At 56.7% G+C, this 17395-nt stretch overlaps 1 protein-coding gene across 8 annotated transcripts in view; it reads right to left on the bottom strand.

The window, feature by feature from the left end:
- The window catches only part of IGSF9B (immunoglobulin superfamily member 9B), a 51723-nt gene that overhangs the window by 12303 nt on the left and 22025 nt on the right, over positions 1-17395 (bottom strand). For 2 of the 8 annotated variants that reach the window (XR_008380674.1, XR_008380676.1), the window contains exons 8-20: positions 16510-16652; positions 16055-16195; positions 15854-15970; positions 15542-15692; positions 14166-14289; positions 11749-11924; positions 10249-10475; positions 9127-9211; positions 6958-7119; positions 6536-6581; positions 4356-5981; positions 3607-3688; positions 2859-2904 (exon numbers count right to left, since the gene is read on the bottom strand). Coding sequence is in view for 5 of the 8 variants with exons in the window: in XM_053594617.1 (XP_053450592.1) it covers positions 2859-2904; positions 4356-5981; positions 6536-6581; positions 6958-7119; positions 9127-9211; positions 10249-10475; positions 11749-11924; positions 14166-14289; positions 15542-15692; positions 15854-15970; positions 16055-16195; positions 16510-16652 (3044 nt within the window). In the remaining 3 variants the exon portion in view is untranslated. Of the gene's footprint in view, positions 1-2858; positions 3689-4355; positions 5982-6535; positions 6582-6957; positions 7120-9126; positions 9212-10248; positions 10476-11748; positions 11925-14165; positions 14290-15541; positions 15693-15853; positions 15971-16054; positions 16196-16509; positions 16653-17395 lie in introns of all 8 variants that reach the window. The other 6 variants (XM_053594617.1, XM_053594616.1, XM_053594614.1 and 3 more) reach the window with 4 other exon arrangements.

Raw genomic sequence — 17395 nt, 5'->3', positions numbered from 1 at the left:
CAAGAATGCTGTAAAAGCTGGGGCTCACCTTCTCCCACGAAGTCCAGGTATTACCAAAAGGCCCAGTGGTGTTTCTTGCAGTTGAAGACTACCAAAAATTGACTGGAATTTAGTTTAATGCTCCCCCTCCCCCCAATTCTTTTCTTTCTCTCTTTTCAAAAAATCCATACAAAACCCAAGTCATGCCCATGTAGGCCAACAGGTCATCATTGCCCAGCACTCTGCTCCCCCAGAGGAGCTGAGGAAAGAGGCAGCCAGGTTCAAAATGCAGGCAAAACCCCAGGACAGGAAAGTCAAAGTCCATCCGGACATTTCCTCCCCTTCACGCCCAGGGAAATGACCGCAAACACCCAGTTTCAGTCGTCCCTCAGTGAACAGAGTGAAGCAGTAGCTTCAAGAGCATTTTCCTCCTCTTCTAACCATCCAAGAACAAACTCCACTTGCCTGATTATACACTGTGGATGGGGGGCAGAGAAATCCAGGCCTACACCAGGGAAAAGGCGAATCAGTTCTCCACATAGTACGTGGAGAGCCAGGAGTCTAGAGGTCTGCCCCTACCCAGCCTAACAGCAAGGCGGGGCCTCTCCAGTGCAGTCGGGTCAGACCCAGCACTCTGCCTCTGAACTTGGCGGCAGCAGCTTCCAAAACGGGGCTCGCTCCTATGACTCACCTGGCCATACCACACTCCCAGACCCCAGGCCTTGCCGAGGTCACTGCAGGCCTTCATGGGGAAGGGGATGAGAAGGAGATGTGGGGACAGAGCACTACTGGTATCAGACAGGGAGCTGAGGGTTGGCTCGGCCGCCTCGCAGTCCACAAACAAGACAGGCCAACTCCCCATGTTGAGACAGGAGTTAGGAAGAGGAGACAAAAAAGAGAGAAAAGAGGAAAGGCGGGAGAAACAACTACAGGTGTGGGCAGAAGGACCAGGAAAGAAACTGCAGGGAAAAGAAACAGAGCGAGAACGTAGACAAGAGGTGTCACAACTTCTCCAAGCAAGACTGAGGGGGCTACATGCAAAGGCGCGGCATGGAGACAGCGTCTAAAGAGGAGCCCGTGGCTCCCCATGGCCACGGCAGCCACCGCGCCGCCACGGAGGCTCTCAGCAAGCGGGAGAGCAAGCGGGGGGCTCCTGCCACAGCACCCGGAAGGGCTGCCTTGGAAACAGTGGGAGGATTTCCTTTTCCTAGGCTGGGGTCCCCGCCAGGCCCAGGAGAGAAACAATGGTCCATCATCTGTGGTTTCTGGGTTTGCCCCTGGTTTCTGGGTTTGCCACAGCAGTGACAGGCTAGCAGGGCTCTCTGGGGCTGGCATGGTGGGGGCCATGGAGAGAGAGGGGGCCAAGAATGGGGTGAGGGCAAGAGGAAGTAACAAAGAGAATGGAGTTCAGGAAGCTTCTAGAAGCCAGGTGAGTACTGGTCTAATGCACCCACACCTCCCAGGCACAGGGTGGAAGAACGGGGAAATTAGAGGGCAGCCCAGTTGCTCAGTGGCCGCGGGATGCCTCCGGCCACTCCCTGCCCATGGTTGTGGTGTGGCTCCCCGGCAGCCTCCCCTCAGCTGCAGGGCCTCAGGGCTGCTGACAACGTTATAACTGCAGATCCTAAAGAAATGAAACACAGTCAGTCCTCTTAACAGGAGGCCTGTCTTATGACTGCATGAGATTGATAGTCCTTAGTTAGGAGAATCAGCCTCCCTAGACCTCTCTAGGAGGAAAGAATGCAGCTACTTTTGACCTGAGCAAGCCAAGAGCACCAGAGGCGAGGCTCACTCTCTCCCAGGGACATTGCCAATGGAGGCAAAAACCTTCCAGGTTTCTATGAGAGGGAGTGAGCCTCAAGGCACCCTAATCCTCTTGAGAGACTTGACAGCCCTTAAAATACCCATATTCCTTTTGCCTCCACTAGAAAGACATGTAGAAAGAGGGTCAGCCACAGTGGGGCAGAGGGAGGGACGCAGTGTTGACCCCTGGGGGTTTTCACCTCTGACCAGTGCAATACCCTTTTGCCCCAAGGAAGCTGCTTTCTCCACCCCACGGAGATCCTCCCAAGATCCTCTCCTTGTGGCATGACCCAAGAAAGTCAGCGTGAACACTGCTAGGATCTTGAAAGCCATCTGGACCTGAGGGTGAGGTCACAGTTCAGTCCTGTGGCAACTAAAAACAGGCTGCAGAATGCTGGAGCATAGGGAAGTGGTGACACTTCTGAGCCCTGGTAGGACTACAGGTGACCTGACCCTGAGGAAGACCCCACTCTTGAGGGAAGACGTGGACCACGTTTCAACCTCATCCTCCTTGAAAGGACTAAATATATGTGTATCATGAAGACCTCAAGAAGGCAGTGAGAAAGCAGCTGTCCCGGAGAAGAGCCCTTGGGTGTTGGGAGGGAGGAAGGGGACACTATGCCTGAGACTACTGGGAAAACAGGGTGGGGGGCTGTGGCTGGACACCAGAGTGGCCTCACAGAAGGCCCCAAGGGTGCAGGGGTGCAAAGCCGATGTTGGCGTTCTGGGCCCCTTGGGGTGCATGCAGAGCCCAGGGCTTCTGTGGGAGGCCCTGGGTGTGTTGGCAGCAGTCTGGAGAGATGTCTGAGTGAGGGGACCTACGGGAAATCTGGCAGGTGGCTAGATGTGGGGAATGGGGGGGGCCTGAAGCTGCAGCGAGGCAGGTATCTGAGCGAGCGTGGCCCGGAGCGGCACAATGTGGGGAACCCAGAAGCCGTGGGGATCGGGAGCGGCACTGCCACCCCATGGGGCGGTGAGGGGACATGATTTTGGATCCCCTGTCCAGGAAGCGATGGCCCTGCCAAAGCCCCGTCCGCCTGCCCGCCCCCGCCCACCCAGCCGAGGAGCTCCCTTACCTATTGAGCTGAGGAGAGGCTTGTCTCGACAACACTGCCCAGATAGCTGAGATCAATCAGAAACAAAGCAGTTATCAACATGGGCCGGGGTCAACCGCCCACGCACACCCAGAGGGAAGCAGGGGGGAGCACAGCTAGCACCGACAGGCGACAGGCGAGGCCAGAGAATGGGTGAGGGAGGAGGAGAGACAAGACCCAGACGCACGATGGGGGGAAGCAGATGAGCGCTGCACAAGCACGGACAGGGCTGCGGAGACAGCATCCTGCAGGCAGAGGCGGGCCCTAGCCAGAGCTGTCCTGTGCCCCGCCGCCCGCCATGCCCTCCTCCTCCCCAGCAGCCCACGTGGGACTGAAGGTGAGAGGTGAGCTTGCACTTGTAGGTACCAGAGAGGGTGAGGGACAGGGGCAGGGGAGAGCACGGGGCTCCCTCCTCCATCACCCCGCATCCTGCCCACCACCAGGCCAGCCTGCTCTGGAACTCTCTGCTCCCCTCCACAGGCGCTACATCAAGAAGAGAGACCAAAGGACGGAGCCAGAGAGAGAGAGAGAGAGAGAAGAGGGGGGAGGGAGGGGCAGGGCATCCAGGGGCAGTAGAGACGTGGCAGGCTCTTCTGAGCAAGTCGGACCAACCCAGAGACCATGGCGAAGGAAGAAAGATGGAGAGAAAGACTGACTAGAGAAGGGGGTGGGGGGCAGGGCAGAAAGACGAGAGAGTTGGAGGCACAGACAGGCATCCAGGCTCTGGTACCTGGAATACCCGCGGCTAGTTTAGAGTGCTCGCTCAGGCAGGCCGATCACGGAAGCTTGTCTGTCTGTCTCTCTGCAGCTTCCTGCGAGGCACACAGGGGGATTGGGGTGTGTGGCTCCCGCACACGGTCACAAGGTCTGAGAATCTTCTCCAGGCCTCCAGGATGTGAGTCTCCAGGACAGGCCATGGAGGGGGCTAGAGTCCGGCACTCACTAAGGCTGCTAAGGGGCAGAGTTTGGGAACAGGCCCCTGGCCTGGTGGTCCTGGGCAGTCAGGCTCCATATATGGTCCTGCTTAGCAAGGAGGAGGAGCCAGGAAGAAAAAGAGGCTGACACAAGGCTGGTGGGAGGCCCCAGGCACCACGGCCCAATGCCAGGATCATGGGGACGTGGAAAGCCCTCAGGGCCAAGAGGGACTGGGGCATCCCAAGGCCACTTGCTCTGATACATCATGTCCCCCTACCCTAGGTGAGCCACACCCAGGAATGCTGCAGGCCTCTGGGGACTCTGGGCCAGGTAGAAAAGATCTCTCATGCTGCTGGCCAGATACCCGGGCAGGTAAGCACCGCCACCCTGTGCCCACAGCCTGCCAGTGCCGTGGCCATAGCGGCCAGAACTCATCTCCCGAGGGGATGCTGCAGCATGTGCAAACAAGCCCTGTCACTGGGTGGATGGACAGGTGGGGGCAGGGTGGCAAGTGGGCAGGGAGGTTGACCAGGTGCAGCTGGCGGAGATGCCGCTCACACTCACCCTGAAGTAGGTAATGTGGGTGGGGGTGGCTCTGGTCGGAGCAGTTCCTCCCCCATCCTTCGAGGGGAAGGTGTCTGTCCAAACACATCCAAGTTGTCCCCAGGCCCAGTAGGCGCGGGGCCTGGCGGAGGGGAAGGGTAGCCTGTGGCCAGAGTGGTGAAGCCCATGGCGGGCCGGTAGCTGGGGCTCCCGCTGCGGCTGCTCTGGGAAGGGGAGCCTGTGGACGGTGTGGACTTGCGGGAGAAGCTGACCGCGGCCGGCGGCTGCAGGGTGATCTCCGACATCTCTGCCTGCTGCAGGAGGCCTGGGCGAGGCCGGGCGCGGGCCGCAAGCTCAGGGGAGCCGGTGCGGGAGCTCAGGGGGCTTTGGGTCAGAGGTGATAGCCGAGATGGCTGTAGCACCACTTGATGTAAACTAGGCTCGGCGCGCCTGGCCTGCCGGGGGCTGGGCCGGGGCCGGGGCTCATACCACCGGGTGTCCAGGCCAAATGTGCTGGGGCCGCCCTGCCCCCCGGGCTCGGCCGGCTCGGGGTAAGGCAACACGGGTATGCCCATACCTTGGCTGGTATGTCTTAGCTGCCCTTGGCTCGCCAGAGGTTGCATAGGTCTGTCCTGCCACTTGGCGGCGGGGGGCACTGGGACAGAACCCCTGCCAGGTGACTTGCCCACCCAGCCCTTGGGTGCCTCCAGGGACAGGATGCCTGGGTAAGCTGCGGGCACCTGCAGGGAGGTGGGGGGCAGTCCTCGGGGGAGGCAGGCCTTGGGCTGCAGACTCTCGGTGACGTCACAGGAATGCAGCTGGTGGGGGAACATCATGGCTGGGGCTTCCAGCCCCCCAAAGGGGAACTCTGACCGGCCCCAGGGCTCAGGGGAGCGCCCCCCCGTGGGCGTCTGGGCCAAGGGCAGCGTGCTGCTGGAAGCATTCTCTCCATTCTCCTCAGGGATGGTGGGGTGGCCAAAGGGCCCCTCGCTGTGCAGGGGTGGGGACGACAGGACAGAGCTCAGGGGGCTGCCCACTTCTGGCACATAGAAGGGGGGCGGCTCGACCTCCCCAGGGCTGCTGCTGCTGAGGTACCCATAATACTGGCCGTGTTGGAAAGGCCGGGGGACCGGGGGCCTGGCCTGGCCCGTGGCCTGGAGACGACCCTCCAGGGGCTGGAACCGAGGGCTATATGCTGGTGGTGGCAGGTAGGACTCCTGGCTGGATGACAGAGGGGTCAGCTGGGACTTGAGAGCAGCCACAGACGTGGGCACCAGCGGGTCGTCGTTCTCCTCGTCTGACTGGCGGAACTCGGGGTACATGTCAGTCTCCTCTGCAAAGGGGAAGCCCTCGATGTGCCTGCTCTTCCGCGAGGGCTCCATCTCAGCAGGGTCCATCACGAAGCGGCCGTCAGGGCCCCTGCTGATGAGCTCAATGGGGGTGGTGGCCTCTGCCTCCGCCTCGGCCTTGGCCACGCTGTACTTCTTGCTGCTAATGGCTCTCTTGGTCTTCTTATACAGCGACAGCTCCTTCTCCCGCGTGGGGCTCAGCATCCTCTTGGCTGCAGGCTGGCCTTGGTCGTCAGAGGACTCTGATGGGGCCCGGAGCGTCCGGATGCTCTCGGGGCTCACCTTGCCTGAGGACAAGCTGCAGGAAGAGCAAGAGCCAGGAGCTGTGAGGCGCGGTGCACGCCGGCCTGCTCAGCCTCCCCTACAAACAACTAACTCCCAGGGAGGGGATGCTGCAGAAAACAGGCTGTGGCTCTTGCTAAGAAATACTTTTGTCTATACTCTATCATCTGGATGTGCCTCAGCCATCTCTGGAATGAACAACTCCTTTGCACTTTTATTCTAGACTGCCTCACTCTGCCCGAGCACACTCCGGCCTTGTGTCCACTTGTGCAGGAAACACAAGCTCATTTTAATACTGACTTAAGCAAGAGACATTATGAAGGCCTGTTAGGCCGGGAAAAAATTAGAGAAATACCGTCCAGGGTTAACGAAGAGCTTCTTACTCACTAATATGGATTATTATACTACCACTCTGTGTCTTGGTGTGGACAACTTAAAATAAATATGTGGGTCAATTAACAGCAACTAGGGCTGAACGAGGTGGACGGTCCACCTATGCCGGACCACCACCTCCTCCCCACATTCCACAGAAAGTCACGGCATACTTCCCCTAGCGTCAGAGACACTTACGGAGACTCCAGGCTTTTCCTGCAATGAGTGATGGAGAGTGGAGGGTCTGCAAAGGAAAAGAAAAAGAGAGAGCCCACTAAGGCCGGAGCCACCAGCAGCTGGGCCTCCTCCTGCCCAGGGGTGAGCAGTGCACAGCAAGCGCAGAGGGAAGGAGCTGCTTTCACATCTGGCACCTTTGGGCGTAGCTCAGAAGCCGGTGCCCACCCGTGCCCTGCCTTTACACCAGCTCAGGCCCCAACTCGTCAGCCTCCCCATCTCTCTCAGTTCCTTACTCCTGCCTTCAAATCAGGTCCCACTGGTAGGTCTACCCACAAAACCCCCATGTTCCTATTTCTGAGGAGAGTTCATGCTGAAAACAGCCCATCTCTCCTGATGGGCAGCATTTCCCAGTAGGCCATGCAGGGTCAGGGACCCACACCTACCTTTTTTACGCTTGAGCTTACGCTTGCGCTGCTTGTTGACAAAGCAGGCAGCCAGGGTGCTGAATAGGATGGCAGCTGCCAGGAAGCAGATGGTAGCTACGATTCCAGCCAACACAGGCCGCGCCAGCCCGTCCGCGGTCAGGTCCGGCTGCGGGAAGATGTCTGCAGGGAGGGCAGAGAGCACGCAAGTCTGTCTTTTCCCAGGCCCCCCACCTGCCCCAAAACACAGTCCTCAAGTGTCCTGCTTCGCCTTCATGGGACAGAGATACTGAGGCTCAGGGCCCACGCTCAGTGCTAACGCTCAACAGGTTGCACAGCATCATGAAGAGAGAGAAGGGAAGGATCTCCTGAAGTCAAGTAACCTTCACATAGCTTCCAAAGAAGACAGGCCTCTATGCCTTATTGTGACAATGATCCATACTTGCTGGTGCTTTGCATTTTGCCAAGCATGGCACGCACGTGATAGGACCTTCTCACATTACCCTATGAGGCAGACAGAGCATATACACTGTGCCCACTCTCTAAATGAAAAAACGCTGAGTCGCTTAGCATAGAGACCCTGCTGTCAGTCCCAAACCAGAACCCAGCTGCTCCAGCTTCCTATCTGGGATTTTCTGCCACCTGCTGCTGTCTCTACAAAATAAGAGCCCGTGTATGAAGAAGCAGCAAGGGTAAAATATTGTACTATAGCAGGGAGAGGTATTATCACAATAGAATTCAGAGCCACCCATCTTTAAACACATTACGGTACAGGCACGCAGCTTCTGGCAGTGAGGACCAGCACACTTTGGTCATCTCGGGTACAGAGCCGGCAGGGGCAGCAGAGATAGGTGGGTACTCTCTGTTTAGGTCAAGAACGGTGGCCCCAGCCATGCCCACCTTACAGAGCTCATCAATAACACAGCCCAGGACGAGACCCCGGTCTGTGTAATATACTCATAAGACAGCAATATCAGTAAGTGCCACTCTCGGGTCAGCACAGGGAAAATCGATTTATGGTGATATATTTGGCCAGAATTCACGGCTCCATCAATAACGTTGATTGGCTGAATGGGAAATGAACACGACCGCCTTCAGACATGGGATGTCTAAATACTGCGACTGCTGAGCCGGCTGCACCCTCAGGCACCCGCGTGCGATCATCTGACCAAGCACATTTCCTTCCGGGGGCCAGGCCCCAAGCTACCGAGGAAGAGTCTGCTGAGATGAGCCTGCAAAACTCTCCAGCCTTCTAATGTGGCCTTGGCTGTCCCGACACCTCTGAGTCTCTTTCCCTTGGAGAGAAGCTAAGACAGAAGCCCTCTGGTTCTGCTGCCTCTGGGAGGATAACTTTATTTTTTAAAAAGTCCGCTGGTGTGGAAGAGGCAGAAATCATGTTCCACTCTTACTCCCCACGCTGGTGACGCTTGAGCCCTCCCGTCCCCGCAGGCTGCCCACACGAGAGCCTTCCTAACACTGCAAGGCTGACTGCACCAGCTTCTCGGCCAAGATCCTTGCCGCTGGGTCCCAGGGCTTTCTAGGCGAGCAGTGCCTAAGGAAATGACGCCACTATTCGTTCACTCTTCCCATCTCAAGGATTCTCCTTCACTCGGGGAGGGGCCCTGCTGTGTTTCAGGAACTGTAGCTAGAGAGATGCTATGCAGAAATGGGACCAGGGCCAAGAGAAAGAGAGAGAAATGGAGAAAATGCTGGGGAGTTGGCTTTATTTAGCCTGAAAAGATCCAGGGAGAGGAAGGAACACAAGCAAACAACAGCAAACAACAATTTTCCAAATAAAACCCATATAATTATAAAGAAGTCTGCAGCAGGCATTCAGTAAATACTTGACCTGTTGTTCCTTCCTTCCCCTTTATACCCCCCCATTACAGAGGGTAACACCAGAGGAAACTAGAAATATACAGCAAGTAACTGTGAAATCGAGTCCTTTTGACCACTATAAAAACACTGGTTGAATTTCTTTTCGGGGCTAACATACAGGTGTGTCTGAAACCTAAGTTGAACAAAATGCTGTGTGTCACAGAAGCCAGGCCCCAGCGGGCTTAAGAAATGCTGTGACTCATGTCGGTGCCAATCAGACTTTTCTCTATCAGCCGTTTCACAAAGGGACTCCCAAGTGGCTAGGGGCTTTACATCACTGTAGTCATAAGAGATGCCCCAACCCCAAAGTACCTGTGCTGGAGACGCCGGCGATGTTGCTGGGCTCACTGATCAGATCCTGCATGACGGCCAGGACCCGGAACTCGTACCAGGTGTCCTGCGGCCCCAGAGACAGCACCCGGTCAGCTGAGGGACCTGAGACACCACTGTCCCCCTCCCCCCACCAGCCCTGCACATGACCTCCTGTGGGACGGGGCACCTGAGTGTCTAACAGTAAGCGATTGGTAGCAGTGGCCAATTACTGTGTGTAAATATTCCCACCCTGGCTGATTTCTAGCTAAGAATGTGAGTTCACTGGAAGTGTTGGGCACAGATGCACACAATCGGCACTCAGGGCCACTGTGAACTGATTCCAGGGCACCACTAAATGAGCATCCAGGGAACGAAGGTAGAAAGAAAGATTAGATCAGCTGTGTCTATGAAATAAACCACTTCCTCTCCCAAGTTTAAAGAGGGTCATTTGGAAAAACAGATGATGCATCTTCCTCCAGAGAATCCAAGTTGTTAAAAAGAGGGGTCATTCCCTGGGCCAATCTAGATGACCATCCTTCTGGGACCCGCCTTGCCACCCCAGGTGAGACTCATCAAAGAGCAGAGGTCAGACTCGGCGCCCATAGCTCAGTGAGTAGGGTGCCAGCCACATACACCTAGGCTGGCGGGTTCGAACCCAGCCCAGGCCTGCTGAACAACAATAACAAATGCAACCAAAAAATAGCCGGGTGTTGTGGCAGGCACCTATAGTCCCAGCCACTTGGTAGGCTGAGGCAAGAGAATTGCTTAAGCCCAAGAGTTTGAGGTTGCTGTGAGCTGCGACGCCACGCGCTCTACAGAGGGCAACGAAGTGAGACTCTGTCTCCAAAAAAAAGCAGAGGTCAGTGACCTGATTGTGCATGCTGGCCTCTCTGTCTGGCCAGCCCAGCTTATGTCAGAGCTTGGGGAAAATCCTTAGTTTTTTGCCACCAAGTTGACCCTGAACCTGTGAATCTAAGAATCCAATCCTTGGCAGCACAGCTGGAGAAGAGCACATGGCTTGACCTCACAACTTAAGTTGGTCACTCACAGCTTCCAGAAGCTCTAGAGACACGTCACTTCCACATTTTGGGAAGAAGCAGCAAGGAAAAGGAGAGGCCTCACCTGTGACAGATCCTTGGCAAAGAACTCTGTGTCAGTGCCTGGGATGGCATCGTCAAGCATCTCCCAGCGCTCCCCGACGCGGAACTCCATGATGTAGCGGTCAATGGGAAAGCTGTGGTTGGCAGGTGGGAGCCAGGACAGGAGCACACCCTGCTGAGTCCGATTGGCTATGAGGCACCTTGGTGGGGTGACCAGCACCAGGGGTTCTGGAGTTGTAATAGGGAATGCTGCAGTGGGGAGAGGAAAGAGGGATGATGGCATTGAGAGGGCCAAGATCTCCACACTCCTGCATGCTTCTACCCTCATCATTTCGGGTACAAGAGGGGAAGGAGGTCAAGGCCAGTGACCCCAGAGCGTCATGATTCTGTCTTCAGAGTTCTGCTACAGAACATGATGAGAGAGTCAAGAATCTCAAAAGCAGGAAAAATGGGCCAGGCACAGTGGCTCATACTTATAATCCCAGCACTCTGGGAGGCTGAGGCAGTGGATCACTTGAGCTCAGGAGTTCCAGACCAGCCTGAGCAAGAGTAAGACCCCATCTTTACTAAACATAGAAAAACTAGCCAGGAGTAGTGGCAGGCACCTGCAGACCCAGCTACTCGGGAGGCTAAGGCAGGAGGATCGCTTGAACACAGGAGTTTGAAGTTGCTGTGAGCTATGATGCCAAAGCACTCTACCAGGGTGATGGAATGAGATTCTGTCTCAAAAAAATTTTTTTTTAAAGTCGGGGAGATGGGAACTAGAGGGGAAAAAAGAAGAATGCAAGGTAATTGAAGTATAATTTTGTGCTCTTCCAAGAAGCTGGGCATATCTTTTCACAGGATGCTGGTCACTCTCAATTCCCTTCCTGGCCCATGGGGGCAACTTGAGGCCCAGCAGAAGCACTGGGGGCTGGGGTGAACATCTAACCCTGCGGCCCCCATGGCGGCGGTTGAGGAGAGGAGTCTGGGCACAGGCGGCATTGTGCCACCCATTCCACCTGGGAAGATCCTGCTCACAGCAGCCCTCTCTCCCGCCTCAGAGGACTGTGCCAGGCAGGGAGGAGTGAGCAACTGGGTCCAGGAAGGAAGAGCTGGCATGTACTAGAAGGTTCCACAGCTTGAGTCAGCCACAAGCCTGCACGGGGCTGGGGCCAAGGAGAGAACCGCCAGGCAGGGCCAGGAGGACAGAGGAAGGAGTCCCAGTCTCCCCTGTGAAGCCTTGTTGCTAACATGTGGTTCACCAGGAAGGGTAAAATGCTAAGCCTCTTTCTTCCATCTAGAAACACAACGGGGATCTGGCCAACTGTGTTCTGAGGTGAGACCAGGAAAACCCCACAGAAGAGCATGACAAATCCATCCTGGAAGATCAAATGTCATGATTACATGAAGTACTTAGCAAAGCGCCTGGCACGCAGCAGGCCACGCATGCCCCCTGCTTGGGGCACCTGTCTCCTCACCCGTCACTATCTCAGCTCCTCCAGGAAATATGCTGGAGACACCCCAGGCCCAGGGCCCTCACCTAAAGTGTTCACAGTGACCACCTCACTGAAGGCGCTGGTTCCAAGCTTGTTCTGGGCCAGGACGCTGAACTGGTATGCTGTCTCAGGCTCCAGAGTGTCCACCAGCAGCCAGTTGGGTCCCGGTGGCACTGACAAGGACAGCCAGTCGTGGGGCCCAAACTGTGCCCGCTTCATCCTGGCCAGACAAAGACAGGGCAGGAGACAAGGGGTGGGGTGGGTCACACTGGAGAGAAGAGAGTACATGCAAGGGCCTCATGGAGAAGGCGGGGGGGGGAGGGGGCATTCCCAGGTTCAAGGGCAGGAAGAGGGGATGACCAAGGAGCGAGACCTGCCCGGCTGTGGCTGTGCCAGTCCCTTGATGCCAGGTCACTAGCCATGGCTGGTACCTCTTCCCCTGAAAGGGGCCCTGAGGGATGAGTCATGCTTATCATGATACCAGCTGCACTGTGGGAGAATCCCACCTTGGGCATAACCCCAAAGGTGGGCTCTGCCTTAGAAGGGTAAGAACGCTAGAAAGTGGGGAAGAACAACTCAGCAATGGCAGGAGTAGGGAAGGAACCCAGGTAGCTTGGCTTCCACCCCTCCCCACCAGAGACCACAAAAAATGGGACCCAGGATAACCCACATGGCTCACTGTGTCCAGTTAGATTTGGGTCATCTAAGGATATCCAGGGCATATGACAAAATGCCCAGGGTCTCCCCACAGTGGGACCAGGATCCCTAACGCTTAGGAGTTAGAAATCACAGTCAAGGGCAAGGTCACAGCAGGTGGAGAGTACGGAAACCCGGAGTGAGGGCTTTCTCTGGCTCTATGCACCCAACTCCCAACAAGCAATAAAGCCCGCTGTGGCACGTGCAGTGCCGCCACATCGCCGCCAGGGGGAGACGTAGTCCTGTGGGAGTGGCCCTGCGCTTGCAGCCCTGCGCGTAAGGCAGAGGATGCCCACCGGGTTTCCCTCTAGCTGTACAGGTTTGCTGCCGTGTATGCCCAGGAGGGTGAGCTGAGGCAGCGGAAAGCACAGCAAAGAGAAGCTAGTGCCAAATGCCTGAGTCACTACACGGAGCGTTAGAGGCTGTAAGAAAGAAAGGCGGGAAGGGGACCTCCGCAACCTTGGCACCTGCCCTTCCTCGCCAGAGCACTAAAGCAGCAGGCGACACGTGACAAAGCAATGCAGATGAGCAGCAGGTGGGGCGCGCCACAGTAGCAAGGGAGCCCCTCGCCTGCACCCACACCTGCCTCAGGCACATCCCCAAAGATATCTGGACCGTGCCAAGTGCCCCTCCCCCGGCCATGCAGCCGCCAAGCAGCACCAGTCTTGCAACAACCACTAGGCAGGCTTGTTAGGTGCACCCCAACCCCTGCCATGGGAGGAATAAAGATGAGGGCATGGGAGGGTGTTCTGGCTGCAAACCCCCGCCCCCCCACACCAGGTGCAGCTCACCTATCCAGAACGCAACATGCCAAGGACTTTCGGCCCACTTTAAACCACCATGACAGGGCAGGTTCCCTTCTCCACCTCCCTTGCTGTTGGGAGTGTATCAGGGGTTCTTAATCCCTCTCCCCCTCCAGAGTTCCCATCTAGAGTCTGATTTCCCATCCTCCCCAGGCTGTCCTGAGCCTGGCTGGAAGCACAGCCCAGGTGACAGAGGTCTGAACAAAGGAAGCAAGGGGGCTTGTTATCCCTGCTCAGGGACGTCACCCACAAGGCAGGTGGCCACAGTGCTTAGCTTGGACATGAGTGTGGGGAGAGAACATCCCTAGGGTGCTGAGGGGAGGTCAGCTGGGCCTCTCTCTGTGGGGAGAGAACATCCCTAGGGTGCTGGGGGGAGGTCAGCTGGGCCTCTCTTTCCTCCCTTCCTGGGCCTCCTGCTCCCTCCAGATTGGTGCATTTTAGACATTGCTGTTTCCTCTAAGGTTTGGGCAAAGCTCACAAATTACCGCGTCTGGCTAAATTAACAACAGAGGAATAAAAGTAGCAGAGAAACACACGGTCCTAAAGAGAAAAACGCAGAAGCTGAACACAGGCCGAGAAGGTGAGCACACTTCTCCACACCGGCCTCTGGGACCACTGGGGAAGGGAGAGAATAAAAATTAGATTCTACCCTTAAGGCTCGGCTATTGTACAAAGCGCTTAAGGTGGAAGCTAGAGGGACCTAACATTCAGGGCAGGGACACAGCCAAGAGAGGCGGCAGAGAGTCTTGGATGACTTGGGCCACCCCAACCTGCAGGGCTGGGGACAAGGCAGCCTGCAGACTGCAGTCATCACCTATAAGAACTGGTCACTGCCTTGGCCCACTTCGCCATTGTAGGTCTGCCAGAGGAACAGCATCCCCTAGCCTCCCCCAACCCGGGACTGCCTGCAGTGGGAGCGGGGAGAGGAGAAGCAGAGAGCAAAGCGTGCGGGGCTGACTCACAGAGGTCCGTACCAAACTGAGAATGTCTGCTCGTATCCTCCGTCATAGCCGGGCTCCCAGGACACATTGGCAGTTGTCATGGAGACATGGACCCGGACACTGCCTGGGGCATGGGGGCTGGTGCCTAGAAACCAAGGGGGGACCTCTCAGACTGAAAAGAACTGAGCCCATGGTGCTGGGTGCCCACAAGCTCACTGCGGGAGCCCCAGAGAGGCTGCGGCCTGTGGCAGCAGAATGCAATACTGCGAGAGAAGTGACTAGGGTCAAGGGGACACTCAGGTGCTAGCTCCCTAATGCTACTGGTGAGTAGAGTTGGAGAGGGAAGCCCGGCCCACTGGGCAGTCTGGTGCCACTGGCAGATCATATGAGCATCAGGGATATGGGCCAAAGAGAAACCAGAACACTCATCTCATCCTGAGATCCTTGGCAAGCACAGAAACACTGGCCTCTACAGTCCCAGGCAAAGCCAAAAAGTCCCGTCTCCTATAAAGGTCTCTGGCCTCACAAGATAGCCACATCCCACCTGACCACTGGGGTGAGTGGTAGCATGACACAGTAGTTAAGAAACTCAAGTCAGAGGCTCGGCGCCTGTAGCTTAGCGGCTAGAGCGCCAGCCACATACACCAAAGCTGGCAGGTTTGAATCCAGCCAGGGCCAACTACAACCAAAAATTAGCCAGGCATTGTGGCGGGCACCTGTAGTCCCAGCTACTTGGGAGGCTGAGGCAAGAGAATCACTTAAGCCCAGGAGTTGGAGGTTGCTGTGAGTGTGATGCCATGACCCTCTACCAAGGGCAACATAATAAGATTCTGTCTCAAAAAATAAAAAAGAAATTCAACTCAGGGTTGAGTCCTGGGCCCAGCACTTATTAGTAATGAGACCCAGGGAAGGGGGTCCAGCCACGCCAAAGTGGGGGAACCCCAGCACCCAGAACTGTGCATGATGAGGTATGCAGAACCTAGGTAGTACAGAGTCTAAAGCTGCTGGTGACAGCTCAAAAGTGTTGGCTATGGTTACAATTGCAGCTGCCAGGACCCAAAGGGACAGGTTACAAAAGCAGGCGAGTTCTTGGGGGTCTCCTACCTTGGGCCATCAAAAATTGGAGCCCCAGGGAAAGATGTCCCCCTGCCCCAGTCTTGGGTCCCAGGTCTTTTCCTATGTCAGGGGGGGTTGTTGGGTACACTCAGCTTGTCCCCATCAGAAAAAGACTTCCCCAAGGACAAGATCCCAGCTGATCTTCCCTTACAAAGCTGTTAGACTCTGAGCTCAGTGGCTGGCCTGAACGTCACTGCAGAGGGCAGCCACCCAGCCCGGGCCCCTACCAGCTGCCGCTCTGTCCTGCTGTCCAGCCCCACCCAGTCCCACCAGCCAAGTACCAATGACAGTGAGGTGAGTGCTGGCAGTGATGCTCGTGACCACGTTGGTGGCGACACATTCCCACTCCCCGTGGTCCTCCTTACTCAGGGCGCGAAATTGGAGACTCCCACTGGGCAGGACGTTGTGCTTGCTTCTGCTGGGCTTCCCTACCTTGGCCAAACGAGGGGGCAGGGAGAGGATTGGGACAGAAAGGAAGGTGAGGAAAGAAGCCACCAAACCTGGACACTGCCCCGCGCAGATACAGAACAGAACTGGCCACCAGGTCCCTGCCACCTCCCCCCATGGCCCCAGGAACTCCAGAGCCCAGGTACCTTTCTCCATGTGATGACAGGGAAGGGATCCCCTGCGGCCGCACAGGGGATGAGCAGCTCCCGGCCAGCCTCCTGCCTATACTCCCAGCCTGGTAGCACCGTGAAATACGGGGGGTCCTGCAGGGGGCACAGGCACACACATGAAGCTGAGGGTTCAGGTGCCCGCCCTTGGGCCAGCCACTCACAACTCTGGGGCCTCACCTTCAGGATGAGCCTCGCAGGAGCAGACTGGCCCATGGTCCCCAAGGTGTTGTAAGGCACACAGGTATAAGTGCCAAGGGCCTCTTCTGTGGCCTCCTCGATTCGAATGGAGCCATCTTCCATCAAGGTCCAACCTAGGTTCTGCCGGCCAGACAACAGAACAAGAAGCGCTGGTCAGGGAACAGGCACTGCGTCCCACTCCCCTCCAGGTGGGATCTGAGCTGGGCAGACACAGGATGGAGCCCCAGCTCCAGCGGAGTGGGCAATGTCGGCACATGCTAGGAGAACGGCAAAGCCCCTGCCACACTACAGACCCCCACAGAAGCAGCTCTTTGTCTCAGCAGAGACGTTAGAGGGGGCAGGGAAGTCCTGGCGGAAAACCTGACCCTAGAGGCAGCGTCTGGATGTCAGGAGGGGCCTCTCTTTCTGAAATCCCACATGCGTCTCTCTAGCACCTTCTCAACCTGCAGGGGGCGCCCGTCTTTGTTCCACTTGACCACGGTGGCTGGTGGCTCTGCGTCCACGGGGCAGCGGATGTAGCCATGGATCCCCACGGGCACGTAAATGACAGGGGGCATGTTGAGCACGCGGGCGGGGTCTGCGGAGAGTTAGTGTGGGTGGGAGAGAAGACAGACCACGGGACACCAAGTGAGAAATCCAGGCGGGGGGCGAGCCCACGTGCACACCCAGACTGTAGGATTGCTGTGCCCAGCACCTGGAGGCACCCAAAGGCCCTCCAGCCTATAGGCCCCAGCCCACGGCACTCCTCAAATGCTTCTACTCATGATGGACTTTACCCATTGGGCAAGGAGTCTCCATGTCCATCACTCTGAGCCCCTAGACCCTGATCTGTGAAGCCAAATTTGCCCACACCCCCTCCCACCCCTCCTTATCCCCAAATTTCTCTTGGGCAGCCATCACTTCTGCAAGTATGACCAACCCTGGCATAACCACAGGGGCTGTTCTTCTGCCTCTCCCCTCTGCTGTTTGTTCAGCCTCTCTAGGCCTCGGTTTCCCCCATCTCACTCTGCTGTTGAGATGCAGAATCAGCCCCGGGCACAGAACAGATGAGGCTCTCGGGAGACCACAAAAGCGCCCCACACCTCCTGCCAGCAGCCTGAGTCACCTCCTTTCAATCCCCCCCAACTTCCCCTGAGGGCTACGGAGCAGAAGGCTACAGAACTAAGGAGGCAGTGAGGATGAATGAGCTGGTATCTTTTAAGCATTTTGAGCTCTTCAGAGAACAGCATTACATAAATACCAGGCCGGGTTATATATTTAGACATAGCTTCCTACTTTTGTATGGTAGAGTTTTTTTTTTTTCTCCTCCAAGATTTTCAA

This window comes from Nycticebus coucang, chromosome 6, assembly GCF_027406575.1.
Source record: "Nycticebus coucang isolate mNycCou1 chromosome 6, mNycCou1.pri, whole genome shotgun sequence".
In the NCBI taxonomy this organism is placed as follows: domain Eukaryota; kingdom Metazoa; phylum Chordata; class Mammalia; order Primates; family Lorisidae; genus Nycticebus; species Nycticebus coucang.
The sequence above is the reverse complement of the archived record's forward strand: the minus strand, read 5'-3'. Positions and strand labels throughout refer to the sequence as shown.